General features: G+C 44.9%; 1 protein-coding gene across 13 annotated transcripts in view; it reads right to left on the bottom strand.

Moving 5' to 3' along the window:
- Hdac4 (histone deacetylase 4) overlaps positions 1–18483 on the bottom strand; it is a 265090-nt gene that overhangs the window by 62625 nt on the left and 183982 nt on the right. For all 13 annotated transcript variants that reach the window (XM_057753741.1, XM_057753832.1, XM_057753732.1 and 10 more), the window contains 3 exons: positions 11706–11826; positions 5514–5635; positions 1595–1726 (listed from right to left, as the gene is read on the bottom strand). In XM_057753741.1, the coding sequence (XP_057609724.1) occupies positions 1595–1726; positions 5514–5635; positions 11706–11826 (375 nt within the window). The remainder of the gene's footprint in view (positions 1–1594; positions 1727–5513; positions 5636–11705; positions 11827–18483) is intronic.

Raw genomic sequence — 18483 nt, 5'->3', positions numbered from 1 at the left:
ACCTTTCTTGTCGCAGCTGCCCAGGTGGTTATAGTGACCTGGGTAGCACAGTCTGCTTCCCAGTTTTACTTATTCATCAGGCTGTAGCTCAGACGCCATCTTCTTCTCCACAGCTTTCCATACCCAGCATAGCTTCTACTGACCTTGCCCTCGTCTTGAGGGCAGACTCTCATATAACATAGTTCAGCAATGACCTGTTCTGTCATGTTGGCCTCCCCAGGACATCTCCTTTGGCTTGTGCCTCACACAGACAGCAAAATCCCACAGGTCATGCACCTCTTCTCACTGGGTCTGTGCTCAGCCCAGTCTCAACTGCCTCTCAATGAGCATTAAACAGCAGCAGTCATTGAAGTGTGAGGCACTCAGAGCAGCCTGCTAGAGACCCTGTCTCACAAATTTGTCAGTGTAATCGCAGAGCCTAGGCACACACAAGGACTGGCTCACACCCGGTGCTGCTATAGGCAGCCAGGCTGCACACCACTGTGAACAGCATCTACTCATGTGCCCCTACAACTCCCAATTAAATTTCTCAGTGAGGGACAGGTGAGTGTCTGTTGTAACACTTCTTGGTCTCTCTAGACAAGACATATCTAATAGTATAATCAGGGGACAGACAGCTGCATGAAGACCATGATAAAACTGAGTTTTTAAGGTCTTAACGCTTCTTTGTGTCTCTAAATAAGGAGTTTCTAAGAGGACAAGCAGGGAACAGACAGCTGCATGGAAAGGAAGACTGACAAACAGGAGTTCCCAGGCACACAAGTGGCATGATCTTCTTTGCACAGATTAAAGATCTATGAGCCAGTCCTGGAGTGAGGGCTCACACTGGCTCTGGGTCTAGAAGGTCCCATACTCCTCTGTCCTGAGGGCAGGTAAATGAGATTTGGGTACTAGCTCTGAAGGATGGCAGCACAGGAGCCCTTTTGTTTTCCTCTGGTACATCAGTACATTCACTGAAACAAACAAACCAATTGGGCAGGTGCTACTCACAGACCAAGAACCCTGGCCTTCAAACGGTGTGTACAAGGTGGGAACTCCCTCCAGGTCAGCTCTGAAAGCTTACTTTTCCCTAGATGCTAACATTTTCGGTGATGGGATGAGCCCAGGCGAGGTGAGGACTTAACCTAAGAGGAAAGTGCTTGAAGGAATTTCCTGGGGTGGGGAGGGCTGTATCCTGCTGCTTGTCCACCAGCAGGTGGGGCCATCACCAGTTTGTTCACTGAAGTGTAACTAGCTGAGCTCCTTGCTCTCCCTCTGCTCAGCTGGGAACACTGGTGGGGAACAATCTGGAAGGCTCCAAGGCCCCAAGATGCCTGTGGGCAGCAGAAAGCAGGCAGAAACATGCAGTTTTAAACCCACCTTCAGAGACACTCTGGGTATAACCCTGAAATGCCAGGCAAGACAATTCTCTCACTTAGGACGAATGGCAGCCCTCAGGGGAACTAAACCAGCCATTTAAGTCCCCCACCTCTAGGTGGCTGGGCCTAGCATAAGGTAATTGTGTTGGGTTGACACACTTGTTAGAGGTCTCAGAGTGGAGGGTATATATTAGGATGGGGTGGAATAGGTAGGGCTTACCTGTTCTCTGACATACCTGTGACATCCAAGGGTCGCTTTTTTAGAGCAGTGGCCACAGGGCCATCTTTCCTGCGCAACAGGGGGCTGCTCCGTCTCTCAGCTACTTTCTGCTTAAGCCTTGACCGTAACTTCAGGTTGGGTTCAGAAGCTGTTTGAAGGGAGATGTCGTTACAGCCAGGTAGACATAGCTGGGGTCATGGGCATCACACCGGTAGTTTAAAATACACACAGCTGGTAAATTTCCACTGAAGTATAGCATGGAAGCCGGACTCTTCTGCTAGTTGGCTCAAGCTCCTGTTAGTCCCATTAGTGGGTGCAGTGGGTTGGGACTGTGCTTCCATCTCACCCTGATGACATTACCACAGTCTCACTGTCTGATTTATTGGGCATAGCCGAAACCACTGAAGTATGACAATCACTCAGTGAGGATATCTCTTAAATATTGGTCTCCTAAACAATTCACCTGGAACTTTAAAGTAGGGCTGCTTTGAAATCTGAGGAGACTTGACAAAGGCACCTTTCAGGCTGTCAACCGTGAAACCACTGCAGCCTCCAAATCACAGGCTTTGTTGTTCACCTGAGGACACCCGCATCTCACAATCCATGAGCAAACACCAGCCAGATCCCTGCAGCCTCTGTGAAGGCCAAATGAAATTCTGAAGCATGAGGTTTTTGACTGGATAGGCTGCTTTTCTGAACTGAAGTACAGCTCAGACCCTGACTTTCTTTGCTGACACTGGCTAAAGGCACAGCTGAGGTTGGGACCTGGCTTGGTTTTTTAAACAGTTCTCCTGTAGACAGAGTCGTGTAAGTACCTGCAACTGTGAGGCCATGATGGAACTAGTGGGAAACTCAGTGGGAAACCCTAATGAAAAAGGCATGGGACTCTTCAGCTTCCAGAGAAGTACAGCCTGGAAGTGTCAAGCCAGCCAACCTACCAGAACTCCCTGTGCCTATCCTGTTAAGCCTGGGCAACATGTTGATATGTGAAGTTGTGAGATGTCACTTTAGTCTCTCTGAATCCTGGGAGAAGCCCCCTACCTTCATGTGGCACACGTGTGCATACACACACACATACTCACAGAAGTCAGGGTTCTGAGGAGGAGGCCTGGGGAAGCTCTGGCCTGAGTCATCAACTGAATCTTCTTTAGGATAAGTGCTGAGGCAAAGTGCAGATTTAAGATTCTTGGGAAGAGTGGGACTAAGCAGGTTTCCTAAACAGCTTCCCAGAGAAGTAAAGGCAGGTTGGGTCTGACAGGTTCATAAGAAGAGACGAGAACCTCAAACTGACAAAAACTGCTCCCTTAGCATAGTCAGTTTCCACACTGCAAGAAGGCCCTGCAGGTGCATACAGATGCCATAGGCATGGGCCACTGAGCTGGGTCATTTCCATGTGGCCCTATGCTAAGTGGAGCTGAGGGAAAGGCTTGGTACGACAAGTCACAGGGTGGAAGAGTCCAGTCCATCCAGCAGTTGAGGGAGTGGAGCAAAGACTTCTTCCAGGTCTCCCTTGACTCACTCAACTGCTTCTAAGATCAGCTGGGGGAAGAGTGTCTCCTAAGCCACTAATGTGTGAATAGCTGGGGATGAACTCAGACAGTTGAGCTCTGAGCATAAAAAAGATCAGGCAAGCTGCATGCTATTTTCATGAGAGAAGGAAGACAGATACAGAATATGTGTAGGCAGGTATCTCAGGAAGGCCACCAAGGCCTATGCAAATATGCCTGGAATACAGAAGAAAGCAGCTGGAGATTGCCAAGGGTTTATTTCACTTTGTATAAAGATTAAAATCCTTTAAGGACCGAGATGGGCAAACTATTTGCAAAGTCAACATAAAGTAGTATAAAGTCAGAGCTAGGAACGATTCAGATATAGTTATTTGAGACTGTCATTTTAACTCAATCATGGTATGTCACGCAGGAAACCTCACTCACTGTGTTTTTTACATCACCATTTCATCAGAAACACATGAAGTGCCGGGCGGTGGTGGCGCACGCCTTTAATCCCAGCACTTGGGAGGCAGAGGCAGGCGGATCTCTGTGAGTTCGAGACCAGCCTGGTCTACAAGAGCTAGTTCCAGGACAGGCTCCAAAACCACAGAGAAACCCTGTCTAGAAAAACACCAAAAAAAAAAAAAAAAAAAAGAAACACATGAAGTGCGTTTAGCATTGGCAGCATCAAGGGCTGGAAGAAGCCATATTCAGTGTTCTGCAGGCCACTTCCTGAATATCATAGGAAATTAAGGATTTCCACTTTCTCTGGACTCATTATTAATATTATTCATGAGCTGGTGGTGCCTCTTAAAATTTGGAATGTAACCAAGCCTTAATTAACGTTTTCCTGGAGCCTCTCCAGAGTGTAAAAAGCATTCTTTCTTTCTTCTGTTCTCAGGGTGTGGGGTCTGTATGTGGGCTGGATGACAAGGCTTGAAGTCAACATGGTTGTGGCTTGGCTTCCAACAGTCTCCAGAGAAATGCTAGGACCAACAGGGGTAGGCTGAGATCCCTGGAGAAGCATTAGGGCCCTGTGGACAACCACGGAGAGCCACATGGCTGTGGTGACTACCAGTGGCTAGTGATGTAAGTGTTCTGTCACCTGTTTTGACAATCTCTGAGGGAGCATACTAACAATTACTGGCAGACTCCTGAGACTAGGACCACTAGCACCATCACCGATAGAAGAACAATAGCTTGCAGTCCTGCTGCTTTAGTGCTCTGTGCCCATCAGGACAGTGGTATGCACAGTTTCCTCCTGTTGACCTCTGGAGGAAGCTGTCTGGGGTATTTTCAGGGGGTCTATCCTTCAGTGAGAGCTGACTGACTACTCTGCATTTAGGCTGTGTCTTTGTCCTTCCATAGCAAGTCTGTATCTACCAGAAATGCAACAAATCCGACATGGCCATTCCATCTCACACACTTCTAATATAGTCAAGCCCTGTTTAGGCCAAGTTAATATAAAATGTCCTTCCATTCAACTAGCAGCCCCTGGTTTCTGTTTGCTCAAGACATGCCAAATTATACCTGACAGTCCTCTGAAACTTCCTAGTTTAGGAAGGAGTAACAGGTGAGCCTGTTCGTCTCTGTGATGCCTTGCAAAGAAGTCACTCTGCAAAGCTCTAGTGCAGCCTTGCTTAGATAACAGAAACTTGTAATTTCCCTGACTTGTTTAGTAAAAGCAGGTATGCCCCTCAAACCTCATTTCTGAAGGAAGCCCAGAAAGAAGTCTCCTGCACTGCCCTGCAGGTTGAGGCTACACCCTCACTACAAAGGCTGAGGTTTTGTAGTTCCACACCCTCTGAATAAACCTCCAGAAAGCCCGCCCTTCTTGCCATCCCAATCGTAATAAAGTCCCCGTCCTCTACAACAATCACACCCCCCCAAACCAAGAATGTCCTGGCTTGTCTTCACTTCTAGCATATTCCTCTTGTTTTGACAACAGTCTAGTCCCCTTTACAGTCTTTGTTTTTGGGAGCTGATGTACAAAGCTGTGGGCCAACAGTGGTGTCCCTGCAGGACCCAGCACATCTTTCTCACGGGGACTTGCCTTCACTCTGGACACCTTGATCATCCCTGTCTGGGTGCTACCAGAAGCCATACAGAGTTACATACTCACTGACCTTGGCCAGCACATCCACAGGAGTTGTCTTACTCCTGGAACTACCCTTCTGCTCTGGACTGTAGAGCAGAGCACACTCCCAAGATTACCCAAGGTGCTCTGGGGATGAGGACAAGTTCTACAATGCAGGAGTACATGTATGAGACTAATTGCTTTAGGGATAAATCACACAGGGAACTTAGGGTCATTTTAAGCAGTGTCAGAATGCAAGGCCAGTATCCTAAACTAGCACAAGATGTCCAAGCACTACCTGTGGCTCAAAAGGGGTCCCTAGACTGCTGTCAGGATGGAAGTGCTCAGGCTGTAGACTGCACACTGACCTGTTTTCCTAAGAGGGAAGTCATCTTTGGCATCATACATTCCCAAGACTGGGTGGTTGTAGGAGGCTGATACCCCACTCTGGGGCGGAGAGCTCTGGTCAAGGGAGCTGTGCTGTGTCTTCCTGGAAAAACACAAAGACAGATGTCAGTGTATCCAGGCATCCCAAGCCTTGGCATATCAAATTTTGAAATGTGATCGTTTGTTAGTCCCTCTTCTCCAGGGTGAGGTCAGAGTAAACCAAAACAAACAAACAAGCAACAGTACCCTATGGCCCATTCTTTGACCAGACCTGCTCTCTGGGATTCCTAAGCCCTCACAGGGGTTGTCTTTAGGATGCAAGCAGTAGACGATCAGTGGGCCTGGCCATGAGAAATACAGGAAAGGCTTCAGGCAGTGAGATGGGGCAGCATGGACTCCTAGCAAGTGCTGGTAATGCCCACATCTGTCTGTCTCCTCAAGCACAGGATTCCTTGAGGATTTTCCTTTTGCAGAATATGTCTATCACTCATGCCCACGACAACAAATCCCCCAGCCATCTCCTTTTTGGGACAGTTCAACAGCAGCTTAAATTTCTACCCTGGAAGTTACTAGAGGAAGTAAACTTCTAATGGCCAAACACAACTTAAAAGTCCTAAAAATGGCCAGATGGGAATGGTTGCAAGTGGATAGATGCTCAGAGCAGAGAGAAGGAGGCAGGAATTGGGCTGCAGGATTAAGTCCTGGGTACTGTGGCCACCCTAGATGACCTTTAACCAAGTCTTCCTCTGAACTCTGAGAGCATGAAACAGTCTACGGTCTTGAAGACAGGAGACTTGCTTAATTTGCCCATTTTCTAGCTTAGACTTCGTTAAATGATTTATTTGAATATACAGTACTCAGCATGCACATCTGGAGTTATGTGAATCTAGAGTAGGAGCTCTCAGACATGTCAGCACAAGTATGTATTTAAATATCTGAAAGCATATAATGCAAAGAATGTACTAAAGGGACTCTCAGAAACAAATCTAAGAGGGCAGCTCTGAAGATTTCTTCAATAATAAGTTACAACGGGGTCCTTGGCATCCCTTTTCTCTTTCCTACAACACAGATGGGGTGTGTTTGTGTGTGTGTTAAAAAGATGGTCAACTACAGGAAAACAATTTAAATATGGTAATTAAAAGAAATGTAATGAACACAATACCATTGTTACATTTCATGACAGGGTTTCTTCCTACTGAAGAACAGTTGGAAATCTGGTCACTCCAGATCCAGTAGATCTCCGCTTACTCATCTCATCTCTCGAGATGCTGTCAATATTAAATAAAACCCACTTTTCTGCACAGTCTGTAAATGAGCTGAAATAAGAGGCTGCTGTGGATCACCTGCCTTGAGCCAGAGCCACAGCTCCCAGTGCTGCCTACTTCGTCCTCTAGAAACACTTCTTGGAGCTGCAGCTGCACTTGCAGCTGCAGCTAGCAGTTATGATGTACAGCCAGTGGGGCCTCTGTGGGACTCTAGAGATTGCAGAAGGGAACCTTCATGCCCCCACAACCAGCTCCCTCGTAAGGAGCAGCCCCCTTACCCATGGTTCTCGGCATTTCTCTCTTTGCATGCCAGGAACAAGCAGCCACTTGGGAAGAAATGCCAGCAGATAGTCTTGGTATGCCCTTCAAATGCCAGGCTAACACACCTCACCCTGGGATTAACTCACTAAGGAAGGATCCAAATCCTATCCCTGGCTAAGTTTGTATCCCCTAACTCCTATAGTTCATGCCCTATCACTGTACCTATTTACACACCCACCATATAAAGTTTGTAACTTCATACTCACCCCACCCCAACACAGACTCACATATCCTCATATCCCAAAGGTTAGGAACACAGAACAGTTTCTAACTCGCCCTGATTTCTAGCCTAGGATGCAGACAAAGTCGGCAGGAAGATGCTCATTCACTGACCAGACCTTTTCAAAGAGGAAGTCTTTGGAACTAGAGGATGTACCTCAATGGAAAAGTACCTGCCTAGCATGTGTGAGGCCTGGGGTTCAATTCCCAGTAGCACACACACACACACAAAAAAAAAAAAAAAAAAAAAAAAAAGAAAAAGAAAAGAAAAAAAAAGAAAAAAACAATAAATAAACAGAATAAAACTAAAGGCAGTTCTCATATTACTGTAGATAGAAAACAGATAGTATTGCTTTCTTTCTAAATGCTACCTTGAATGTGGTATAAAATAACACAAAATCAAGCATTTAAATTCTATCAACAACTGGCCTTTCCCATTACATCAGATTTATACCAGTGATTAAACTAAACTCGTTAATCAAATGAAACAACACATCCAACAGAAATGTGTGAGCTACACATGTAATTTACATTTTCTAGTAGCTACATAAAAATGAGAAAAAAATGGGTGAAATTAACTTTAGTATTCTACTTAACCTGAGATATAAAAATACTATTTTAACATATAATTAACATGAAGTTTATTCATGGGAGTCCTGTGGTCTGGATTTTTTGCAAGACTAAATTTTACAGACTTGGGAGCTAACACATGACACACTGCACTATGGAGGCTCAGAAGTTTTAAGGGTCAAATTATGGACACTCACCTCCCTACATAGATTATCACCACCAAAAAGACTTTGAACAGTCCCAATTCCAGACTGTCCCCTTTGTCCCTTTGTTGGTGATTCTCCAATACTGTTTTGCTGAGTTCAGTTTTACATGACTAGAGTGGTGAGGGGTGGCTACGTGTTTGCCCTGCTTAAGGACACTGCGTGTAAGGTCTCCACACTGCTGCACAATCGCAGGGCACGGTGATCCAACCTATCAAGCCACTCACCTGCTACGGTCCTGAGGGTCATTTTTGTTTCAGCTGCTAGGACCACAGAGATTAAGCTTGGGTGTGTACTTGAATCCCTGGGCAAATACTAGAAAGCACACTGCTGGGCTGTAGTACCATTTGAAGATCTTCTAAACCATTTCTAATGGTATTGCACCACTTAATTTCCCCCCAGCCAACTGTGCAGGAATAGTCATCCCTACTTTGCCACCCCTGGTTAAAGTTTAGCTAGCCCTGTAGGTGAGAAGCTGCATCTCACTTAGATGGCAACTCCCACAGCTTATCTTGTGGCACACCTGTTCACATCTTTAGCACACACACGATAAATTGCAGCAGCTTCACACACACTTTACAGATGCATTGAAGCATTTCCTTCTAGTCTACTGCTCATGTGTTTTTGTGCAAGGTGCCTTTCAAAGAGCTGTTTTAAATGCTGATGGTGTCTGTTTCTAGTAATGGGCTCGCAGCTCATGACACTAATGAAGAGACTTCGCCAATTCTTACACTTCAGCTCTTAAGGGTAATTTCATTGCTGGAAAGAAACCCCTCCCATCATGTTTCCTTCTAAAAGTTTTGTTGGCTTGGCCCGCATGCTCAGACCTCACTGGCTGTCGGCTGTTACCGGCAATCACCACGTGATGTGTGAAGCTGAGTAGTGGTTTGACTCTTTCTCTTGAAGACGGTGTTCCGCCATCATGTCTTGCAATGGGTCAGCCACTCCACATGAGGGTTGGTCAGGATCCTTACATGCTCATCAAATGCAATAAAATCAAACTGGATTCCTGAATGGTGTGTCTGATATCAGGGTCTTCCCTTTCTAGTCAGCTTACTCCCAAATTGCTTCAGGGAAGAGGGCCTTATGCAGGTTAGGATCTCTCTGGAGCAACCTGTACATGACAAAGTTCTAGGAAAAGACCTCCTCCTCTCCCCTCTCCTCTAGGTACTATTCCTTCAGTCTCTCAGTATGTACCTAATCCCCTCCCCCATAAAGTCTCACCTGTAGCAGGGTACCTGCTGGCTCCTCCACAGCCCCGTTCCTGTTGGCCTTTCTCCCAATCCCTTTCTGATTCAGCAGTCCCATCTGTTTATACAACTGTGACTGCCCCCCAAGAGCTGTAACTCCACTCACAAATCCCACTTCCTGCAAAGGTGCCAGTTGAAGCCCTGTATTTCTTGTAACAACCCCCCCCCCCGAACTCCCTAGGTCCTAAACTGAACTGTTCATCTTCTTCTTCTCTGAAGGTGATCCCCCTGCTCCCTGGTGTGAGGACAATCTTTTAACAAGTTGGCACCAAACCTGCCCTAAGCAGCTCTCCTTTTCCAAGTCCCGCTATCTCTCCTATACCCGGTCTAGTCCTGCTGCCCTCTCTAGCTTGCATCCCCGTGTCCACCTCCAAATCACCAACCCAACTGCTATCACTAGCTGCAACTCCCGGACCATTTTTGTAGGACAATGGAGCCTCTGCATGGCAGAAGCCCAGGCTGACCTCTCCAGCAGAGGCTGCAGACCACACCACAGGCTAAGGCTCTCTCTGGCTCTTCACCTGCCCCACCACATGACCACCCATCACTACTCCTCATGAGCCACCTGCCTCACCTTCTTCTAAGCTGCATGAAGACCAATAGTGTACTTTAGTTGATTTGCAGTGTATGCAGCTACAAAACAAGTAAAAGACAATGAAGAACCTCACTGTACAAATACACCTCCCCAGGTTACGTCGTGGTAACGGAAGTCATCTATACAAATAAATCGACCATTTCAGTGGGATCAGTGGGGTTTTAGTGGAAATAGTAGGCCATTTTGAAACTAGGAGAGCTATTTTTTCCCTTGAATGAAATTAATGACTACATTTTGATTTAGGAAAACTATCCTATTGCGTCTTTCTAGCAATAAAATGACCCTTAAGAGCAACATAACATAATTTCAAATTAGCCATGTGTTTCGTATGAGAACTGGCCAAGTCTCCTCAGTGGGCTCTATACTACACCACAAATGGCCCATGCTCAAGCCTTGTTTACCCTGGACAAGTTAGCTGCTTGTATCTCTTGGCACAGACAAGATCCTACTTTGGTTTGCTCACTATGCAAGCTCTGACCCAGGCTGATAGCTCTTCCAAATTCTCTCCAACTTTCCCAAGGACTCAGTAACTAATCATAAAGATGTTGTCAGGCCAGGCCGTGGTGGTGCACGCCTTTAATCCCAGAACTCAGGAGGCAGAGGCAGGAGAATCTCTGTAAGTTTGAGGCCAGCCTGCTCTACAAAGTGAGTTCCAGGTCAGCCAGTGAAACTCAGCCTCAAAAAAAAAAAAAAAAAAAAAAAAAAAGGAGAAAAGAAGAAGAAAACTCAAGCTCCCCAACAGGCATTGTATATGTTCAAAAATGACAGTATAGGCTCGGCTCAAGCTGGACTATATAGAAGGACTGCTAAAAGCCTACAATCAGCATTCCTTAGGAACCTGTGAAAAGGGTTTCTGCCCACAAAAAGAGTCATTTCCATTATCTTCCCTTGACTCTGGAAAAAGAGGCATAGGGCTGTCCATTGACATTTGCCTGCTATTGCATATCAAAGGCCCTGCCAACCAGGCGGTGGTGGCGCATGCCTTTAATCCCAGCACTTGGGAGGCAGAGGCAGGCGGATCTTTGTGAGTTCCAGACCAGCCTGGTCTACAAGAGCTAGTTCCAGGACAGGCTCCAAAACCACAAAGAAACCCTGTCTCGAAAAACCAAAAAAAAAAAAGGCCCTGCCAGCCTCCAGACTCCTTTAGTCCCTATTCATATTTGATATTTGTTATGCATTTCAAAGTTCACTCTAGCCTCCCGGCCCTTCTCACCTCCCCCATGCCTTCTCCTTCTCTATATAATACAACTGTTTCACCCCCTACCCTCTTCATTCTTGCTTCTCTGTCCAGTTTTCTTCTTTTTCTCTTTGCTCTAGACAATTCCACACGCCTCTCATCCCCTAACCCCCACAAACACACACAATATAAAACCATTGCCCTAACCACGGACCATCCATTTCAGTGGTTTCTTTGCTGTGCTAATGCCAAAGTGCTTTCAGACTCTTATTAAGCATTAGATTAGAATTGAGTAAGCAACAGTGGATAATTAGGACAGAAGTCCTCTGCAAGTGGCTCCTATGGTGTTTAAGAATAGTGACTTCGTACTCTGAAGATATCCACCCCTCATCTGGCTGACAGTAACACACACTATCCCCAGACCTCCTCCCTTCAAATCTGGTTATAGAGCTTTGGAGGTTCAGCATCTCTACCACCCCTACATTAGAAGGTCTTTGAAAAACTGGGTCCTCTCAAACCTGTCCACAGAGCTGAGTATGCAAAGCACCCGAAGAGGAGGCCCAGGTCACTTACCCATACCAGTAGCGGGGATCACTGGAAATGCAGTGGTTCAGGTTCCGGTGAGCCAGTGCCTTCTTCTTGTTGAGAACAAACTCTTGCAGCTTCATCTTCACCTCAGTGCTTGCTACAGCACCTAGGAGGAATATCAGAGTGAGGAGGAGGGGAGCAGTATGGAGCAGGGAGTGCAAGGTACAAGGCAGGAGGAGTGAGCTCCCTCTGCAGGGCTCTCCAAAGGCCAGGGAACTTTAAGGGGAGGTCTTGTCTCCAAATACTGCGTGACTGCAGTCTACTGAAACACAGACTTCAGCAAGGGAAAGGCTTCTGTTAGCAAACACAACTTATATCTGCAGGGAGTTTGCATATCCCTGCATTAAGTTTCAGAGCCAAGTGCTAGAAGCATGGTGGTTCCAGTCTCTCTTCTGAACAAGCAGCAAACTCTAAAACAAGAGTTCCATGCAAACAGAATTTCATACACGGTCACGCAGAGGGACAAGGTCTGTTCTACTGGAAAGCTGGTGGATAGTGTCCTACATATATGATGCATATGGCTTTGTTACCATTCAGTGCAGCCCTGTCCCCCTCTGCCCAGTGCTACACACTCTTTTGGCAAGCACTCTTTTGGCAAGCAATACTGTCATTTCACTCAGGTGGAAGTTGTGTATCCCAAGGCTTTCTTGTGGTATGATGATTGTTGCTGAAAGCTGTGTTAAAGAAAACTGCAAGATCCTAGAAATGAACTACATACACATGCATGCCCCAACTTGCCATGCACAGATCTACTGCAGATACCTTAGTACTGTGCCCACCCATCCTTCTGAAGAATACACTAAGGACTCCTATGAATACTATCATACAGTATTCAGGCACCATCTTGAATGATCCCCAATACTTCATGTAGCACATAGGACCAAGAGTAATCTTATCACACAAACAGCATCAAGATATTTTACTAACACATTTTACAATAAGCAGGTATTCTCAGGCCCAGAGGTCGGGTGAAAATCTAGAGAGGTCAAAGGCACACATCAAACCTGGTCTCATTTCCTTTAAAAATCTGGACAGTCTGATGCCCTGCACTACTTTTTATGGAGTCTATTCTGGGTTTTCCTTTGCCACTGCACACCTAACTTCCTTCCGTCTTTTAAAAGCTTTGCCATTGATTTTTTTTCAAAAGTTGGATAATAATCTGGGGTGAGGTGCTGAGGTTCTTGACTGGCGCTAGCGAACCCCTAGGTTCAATCCTCAAGACACCAACCAAAAAGATAATCCTTTCAGCTAGCCTTTTGTTCTTATCCTGCATTTGTTAGTATAATTTTCCTGGTTTACTCTGTAGGCTCTAGTACCATTTCAGCACAGGAGTGGCTACTATCACTAAGAAAGAGTGTCTCCTTCTGACCTTCAATTCAACATGTGCCCAAGGCAGGGTTATTGCTGGGTGTGCACTCTCTAGTCCTGCACAGCAGACCAACTGCTCAGACTGATGCACTGTTCTACAGACATGGAGGGTGGGAGACTCTGCAGACCCTCTCACGGGAAACCACCATACTTAAATCCTAGTCACCTGCATTCTAGCCTGTCTGTCAATGCATGGACTTGGAAGGATCCTGTGTTTGTGGAAATGTTTGCTCAACACGTGATACTCCTGAAAGCAACAGGTTAACACTGAACAGAAACATGAGCAATAGAAACCAAGAAAAGGATAATGCTTGTAAACACACTAAGTATCTTTACAATTACCAATACAGGAAGTGCCCTGTGGTATGGTGGGGGGCAGAGAGCAAGTACACAGAAGAGCTACTTAAAAGAGAAATGCAAGCCCAGATATAAAGCAAACTTAGTATCACTGCTAAACATCTGAAAAATGAAATTATCACTTTCACCATTACAATGATATTTTTATTATTATTACTATTACTACTACTACTGGGGATGCTGCTGACAGACCAGATGATGGTGATGGCATCAGTGGTGAAATTAACAATAGAGGCATAGAGGGTCACCTCTCTCTTTCCAAACTGATGCCCAGAAGGATGAGGGACAGGAAGCTATGTAGGTAAGCAATGAGTTTTTGGTATGCAGGATGAGAAAGGCCTGTAACTTTCCACAAACCAGCACCTGCTAAGCACCCCTCCTCACAAAATGGGAGACTCTATAGCAGTTACTGAATCCAAGAGCGCTCACAGAGCTGGTCCTGGCCTGAGCCTTGTGGGCCACATCTTCACCCTTACTCCATAGCATCATTTGGGTGAATGGTGATATGGGACAGCAGCCAGGTGGCGAGGCTAAAGTTTTCAGGGTTCAAGGTTCAGCACTGACTTGGCCTGCAGATGACACCATCAAAGCAACCGCAGAGGCACAATTTCTCAAGTTCAGAAGGAATGATCTTGAATCTTGGGTTCCACAAGAGAATTCAAAAGTAAAGTTTTGTTCAGCCTACTCTGTTTCAGTACTGCTGGCTCAAGCTCTCTTTCCACATATTTCTCTAGTAGAGGAAAAGTTCTAGAATCAAAAACATAATAATGAATAACAAAATTGTATTCCTATTCTTTTAACCATATCCATACTGATTATCACTTATCCACAGGACAGATTTTCAGAGCTCCTGAGATGTGTCAGCACTGTTCCAACCAGTGGTGACAACACTATTCACATACCAGCAGGCACCAAGGTGAGGTCTGAGTAAGTAGTCAATCCATGTAGAAAGAGCAAAGAAATAGCAGACCTGGATGGTGATGGGGTATATGGGTAGGCCCATGGGAGGGCAGGAGACCCAGCAAGCTGGGCATAGTGCTGACCAGCTTGGCATGGAGGTACAACTTGGCTTCTACCTGATACTCTTTCTCATCTTTCCTGTGCCTGGGGGGAAGGCATGGATTCATAAATAGGACAAAGGATCACCCTTAGGATTGGGTGACCGACCTCAGACCCCAGACTTGTATCTGTGTCTCTCTAATGCAGTGCTGAAGATGGAGTCCAGGCAAGGCATGGTGCACAACAGGCCAAGTGCTCTGTCAGTGAGTACCACCCAGCCTGGCATCACTTGCAGCCAAAGGCACACCATGATGCCATGTTATCTGCACTTTGCCCAGTGCTTGGAACTAAATAGCTAGCAGATACTTCAGATTCCCAAGTGTCTCCAAATGGAAACATGGCTGACAAAGGTAGTGCTGTTGTTACTGAGAGGGAAAATGCATGTACTCTTATGAACTCACTGTCAGTGAAAGGAAATTCATTATTTCTTACCAATAAGTAAACTGAAGAACGATTAAGAATTAATGTTTAACACTGTAAATGCTTAAAAATGTATACAAGATTCATTAAATAATGAATAAAGTCAGTTAAACAAAACCTTACGAAAGGAGATAACCAACACTTGGCACTGGTTTTTCAAACGTTTAGAAACTGAAGGTGCCTCCTGCCATTTGCATGTGATGGCGTAAACAAGAATCTCCTTCATGGCTGAGCTGCCTAGGCCCGACAGAAGAGCATCTCCCAGTGTTGGTCTGTTGGCTGCTTTCTCCCCACAGAACAGCATTCTTAGGGCTTCGAATCCTATGCAAGCTTGCCAAAAACTCAACTATGCAGTTTATTATTAATAATAAAACCTGACCACCCAAATCCACAAAGTGAAAACCACGGCTGCTGCCTGTGATGGGACTGGAGTGCAGCTGAGAACATTCCAACGCCAGGTCAAAAAGGGCGGGGCTTAGCACACAGCACAGAAATCGTTTCTGACTCATAAACAAACCTGAGATGTTTTCTGAAGTCGTATTCTGTGAGCCTTGAGATAATATTTTTATTGGACCATTTTCGTAAGCTCTGAGAAAGTAATTTAGACTGAGTTGCTTTTCAGCAACTAGAAAAATTGTTATTTGTTGGTTGGTTGTAGCACAGATTGACTGGCTAATGTTAAAAATTCGAACTGTAATCTTTTGATAAATAACCACTATTTCCCCTACTCCAAAAACAACAGCAGCAAACCTAGTAAATAGGATACACACTGAGGCACACATGAACCATGAACGAGGGAGGGAGTGGCCAGTCCCAGAGCTGGGATGAGTCCAGCCTAGGCATTGTGCCAGTGGCACTGGGATGTGTGCATGTACTCTGTAGGGCAGTACCACCCTACATGCACACAGCCAAGTCCCTCACAGACTCCTATGAGGACAAGGTGACCGTTTCCCAGCAGAAGGCAGCCCTCCTCCAAGAAGAGCGCTAGGCAGGCCATGAACCGCCTTCCTTGGAGCCCTAAGGCTTGTCTAGACCTCAGCATTCAGCACTGGCTGCGCTTGAGAGCTGCTAAGGAGTCTAAAAATGAGATTACTGGCCTCAGATTCACTGCAAGTCAGTTCACTAGAGTGGCTGCCCCGAAAGTGACAGGTGTCGAAACAGTCAGCTACAGAGGCCAAATCTGCATGTGCTGCAGTTAGTTCACCTCAGAAAGGCTTTTAGTTGCCTTTAAAGAATTTTCTCCCTAAGGGCACAACTGAGTGAGATATGACAGTGTCTGGGTACATTATTAAGGTTTAGCACTTCCTTCCAAAGAGTGGCAAGGAAACTACCTTGAAATTCTATCAGCTAAAGTGAAGAAGATTAAATATGTTCATATTTCAAGAGTGGAACAACACGTTTCTGATGATTCTAAATGTTAATTTTGTACACAAAACAATTTCTTAGAATTTAGAAATCATGAAATAGAGAAATAAACTGACAAGAGAGTAAATTAGCAATGAACTTAAAATATATGTTTTGAAACCATTAATTTTAAAAATATACAAAATTACACTGGCATATTAGAATACTTCTCGATTTAAATTTTGAATTAATTTGACATAATAACAATCTTTACACTAAAGATAAGTTTGAAAGTGAATTCAAGTGGATTGAATTTACTTGACAGTCATTTAGCTCCTTTTAAAACATAAGGACCTTGTTTTAGGAAAGTCCTATTTGTAAATACTTCTAATCTAATGAGGATTCATTAAAGGCAAGATGTCAATTATGCTACCTAAAGCTTACACTAAGGCAAACCTCCAAGCCTAAATATGTTTTTTCAATGCAGACAAGATGCAGATCACAAAAAGAATAAAGGGAAGGAAGAGTACAGAGAGGTGAGGACACCAGACTATAAGGACCACTACTTCGGGGATCTGAACAGGTTAATCAGGTCAAACCTACTAGGAATGGTCAGGAGACTTGCAGGCTTCTACAGTCTCTGCTGGCAGCCCAGGGACACTGGGGAATCTGGGACTCAGGGTTAAACTGGACAGAGAGAGCCAGTGGGTGGGCCACCTTGGCCAATGGTTTCTCTTCAGGTACCCATGGATCAGAGAACAGGTGGCCCAAGGGGCCAGGGCAACAAAATCTGGACTGCAATGAGAAGGATGGACCCAGGAAGCCTCACAGGCTCTGAAGCAGGCCCCAGAGAGTACACCTTCTGTGTTTAAGTAGGCCTGAAACTCACCTCTGATCAGCTTAGAACCATGCACCAAGATGATTAAAATGTTTTAATGCATCTGGGTAACTGCATAAAGCAAAGAGGAAACCCAGTATCTAAGCCTGTGTGTCACTGATTCTGAACCACATCTCAGCTTCTCATTCATAGACCAACACTAGGATGAGACACTCTGGCAATGGGAGGGGGTGTGAGAAGGGAGGAACAAGCGCAACAGGGAGGAAGACCAAGCCAGAGGGGCTATACTAAAATAACTGGACTATGCATGGCAGAAATCCCATAGAAACTAGCTATCTAGCAAATTAAAAATCCATGAGATGAGTTTAACAGCAGTTTATGAAGCAGGAAAATTTCAAATTAGTACAGTGGTCATCTGACTAGAATAAATTATCAAAAGGAGCAAACTGAAAAATCATAGGGGTCATAGAAAATGGCTAATGTGTGAAACTAAAGTCTCAGGTTCACTGAATGAGCGATAGGGCAGTATTTCTTCTGAGATAAAAGATGAGACTAGTCAATTCTAAGATTTTATAAAAATATTAAATCATAGATATAAAACTATGAATACCAAGGAAAACAAAGAAAACTGCAGTTAAAAAATATATCTGAGAAATACTACAAACAAGAGGGACTCTTTTTATTTTTTGGTTTTTGAGACAGGGTTTCTCTGTGTAACAGTCCTGGCTGTTTTCAAACTTGCTTTGTAGTACAGGCTGGCCCTGAACTCACAGTGATCCACTTGTTGCTGCCTCTGCCTCCTGAGTGCTGGAATTAAAGGTGTGTGCCACCACTGTCCGGCTGAAGAGAGAGTCTTAAAAGTAGCCAGATAACCTAAATGCCCCTCAACCGAAGAATGGATAAAGAAAATGTGGTATATTTACACAATGGAGCACTACACAGCAGGGAAAAATACTATTGACATCTTGAAATTTGCAGGCAAATGGATGGTTCTAGAAAACTTCATATTAAGTGAGGTAACCCAGACCCTGAAACACAAATATCATAGGTACTCACTCATAAGTGGTTTTTAGACATAAAGCAAAGAAAAATTAACCTATAATTCACAACTACAGAGAACCTAGAGAGACATACATGGATCTAATGTACATAGAAAGTAGAAAAAGACAAGGTTGCCTAAGTAAATTGGGAGCATTGGGAGCATGGAGACCATGCGAGAGGGCAGAAAAGGAGGGAGGAAGAAGGTAGGGGAGTGGAGAAAATATATAGCTCAAAAAACAAACAAACAAAAAAAACCAACCAAACAAAAAGTAGCCAGACAAAAAGACTATCTCTTAGCAAGGAACAACAGGAATTATAGCAATTTTTAAAAATTTA

The sequence above is a fragment of the Chionomys nivalis genome, chromosome 2 (assembly GCF_950005125.1).
Source record: "Chionomys nivalis chromosome 2, mChiNiv1.1, whole genome shotgun sequence".
Lineage (NCBI taxonomy): Eukaryota > Metazoa > Chordata > Mammalia > Rodentia > Cricetidae > Chionomys > Chionomys nivalis.
The sequence above is the reverse complement of the archived record's forward strand: the minus strand, read 5'-3'. Positions and strand labels throughout refer to the sequence as shown.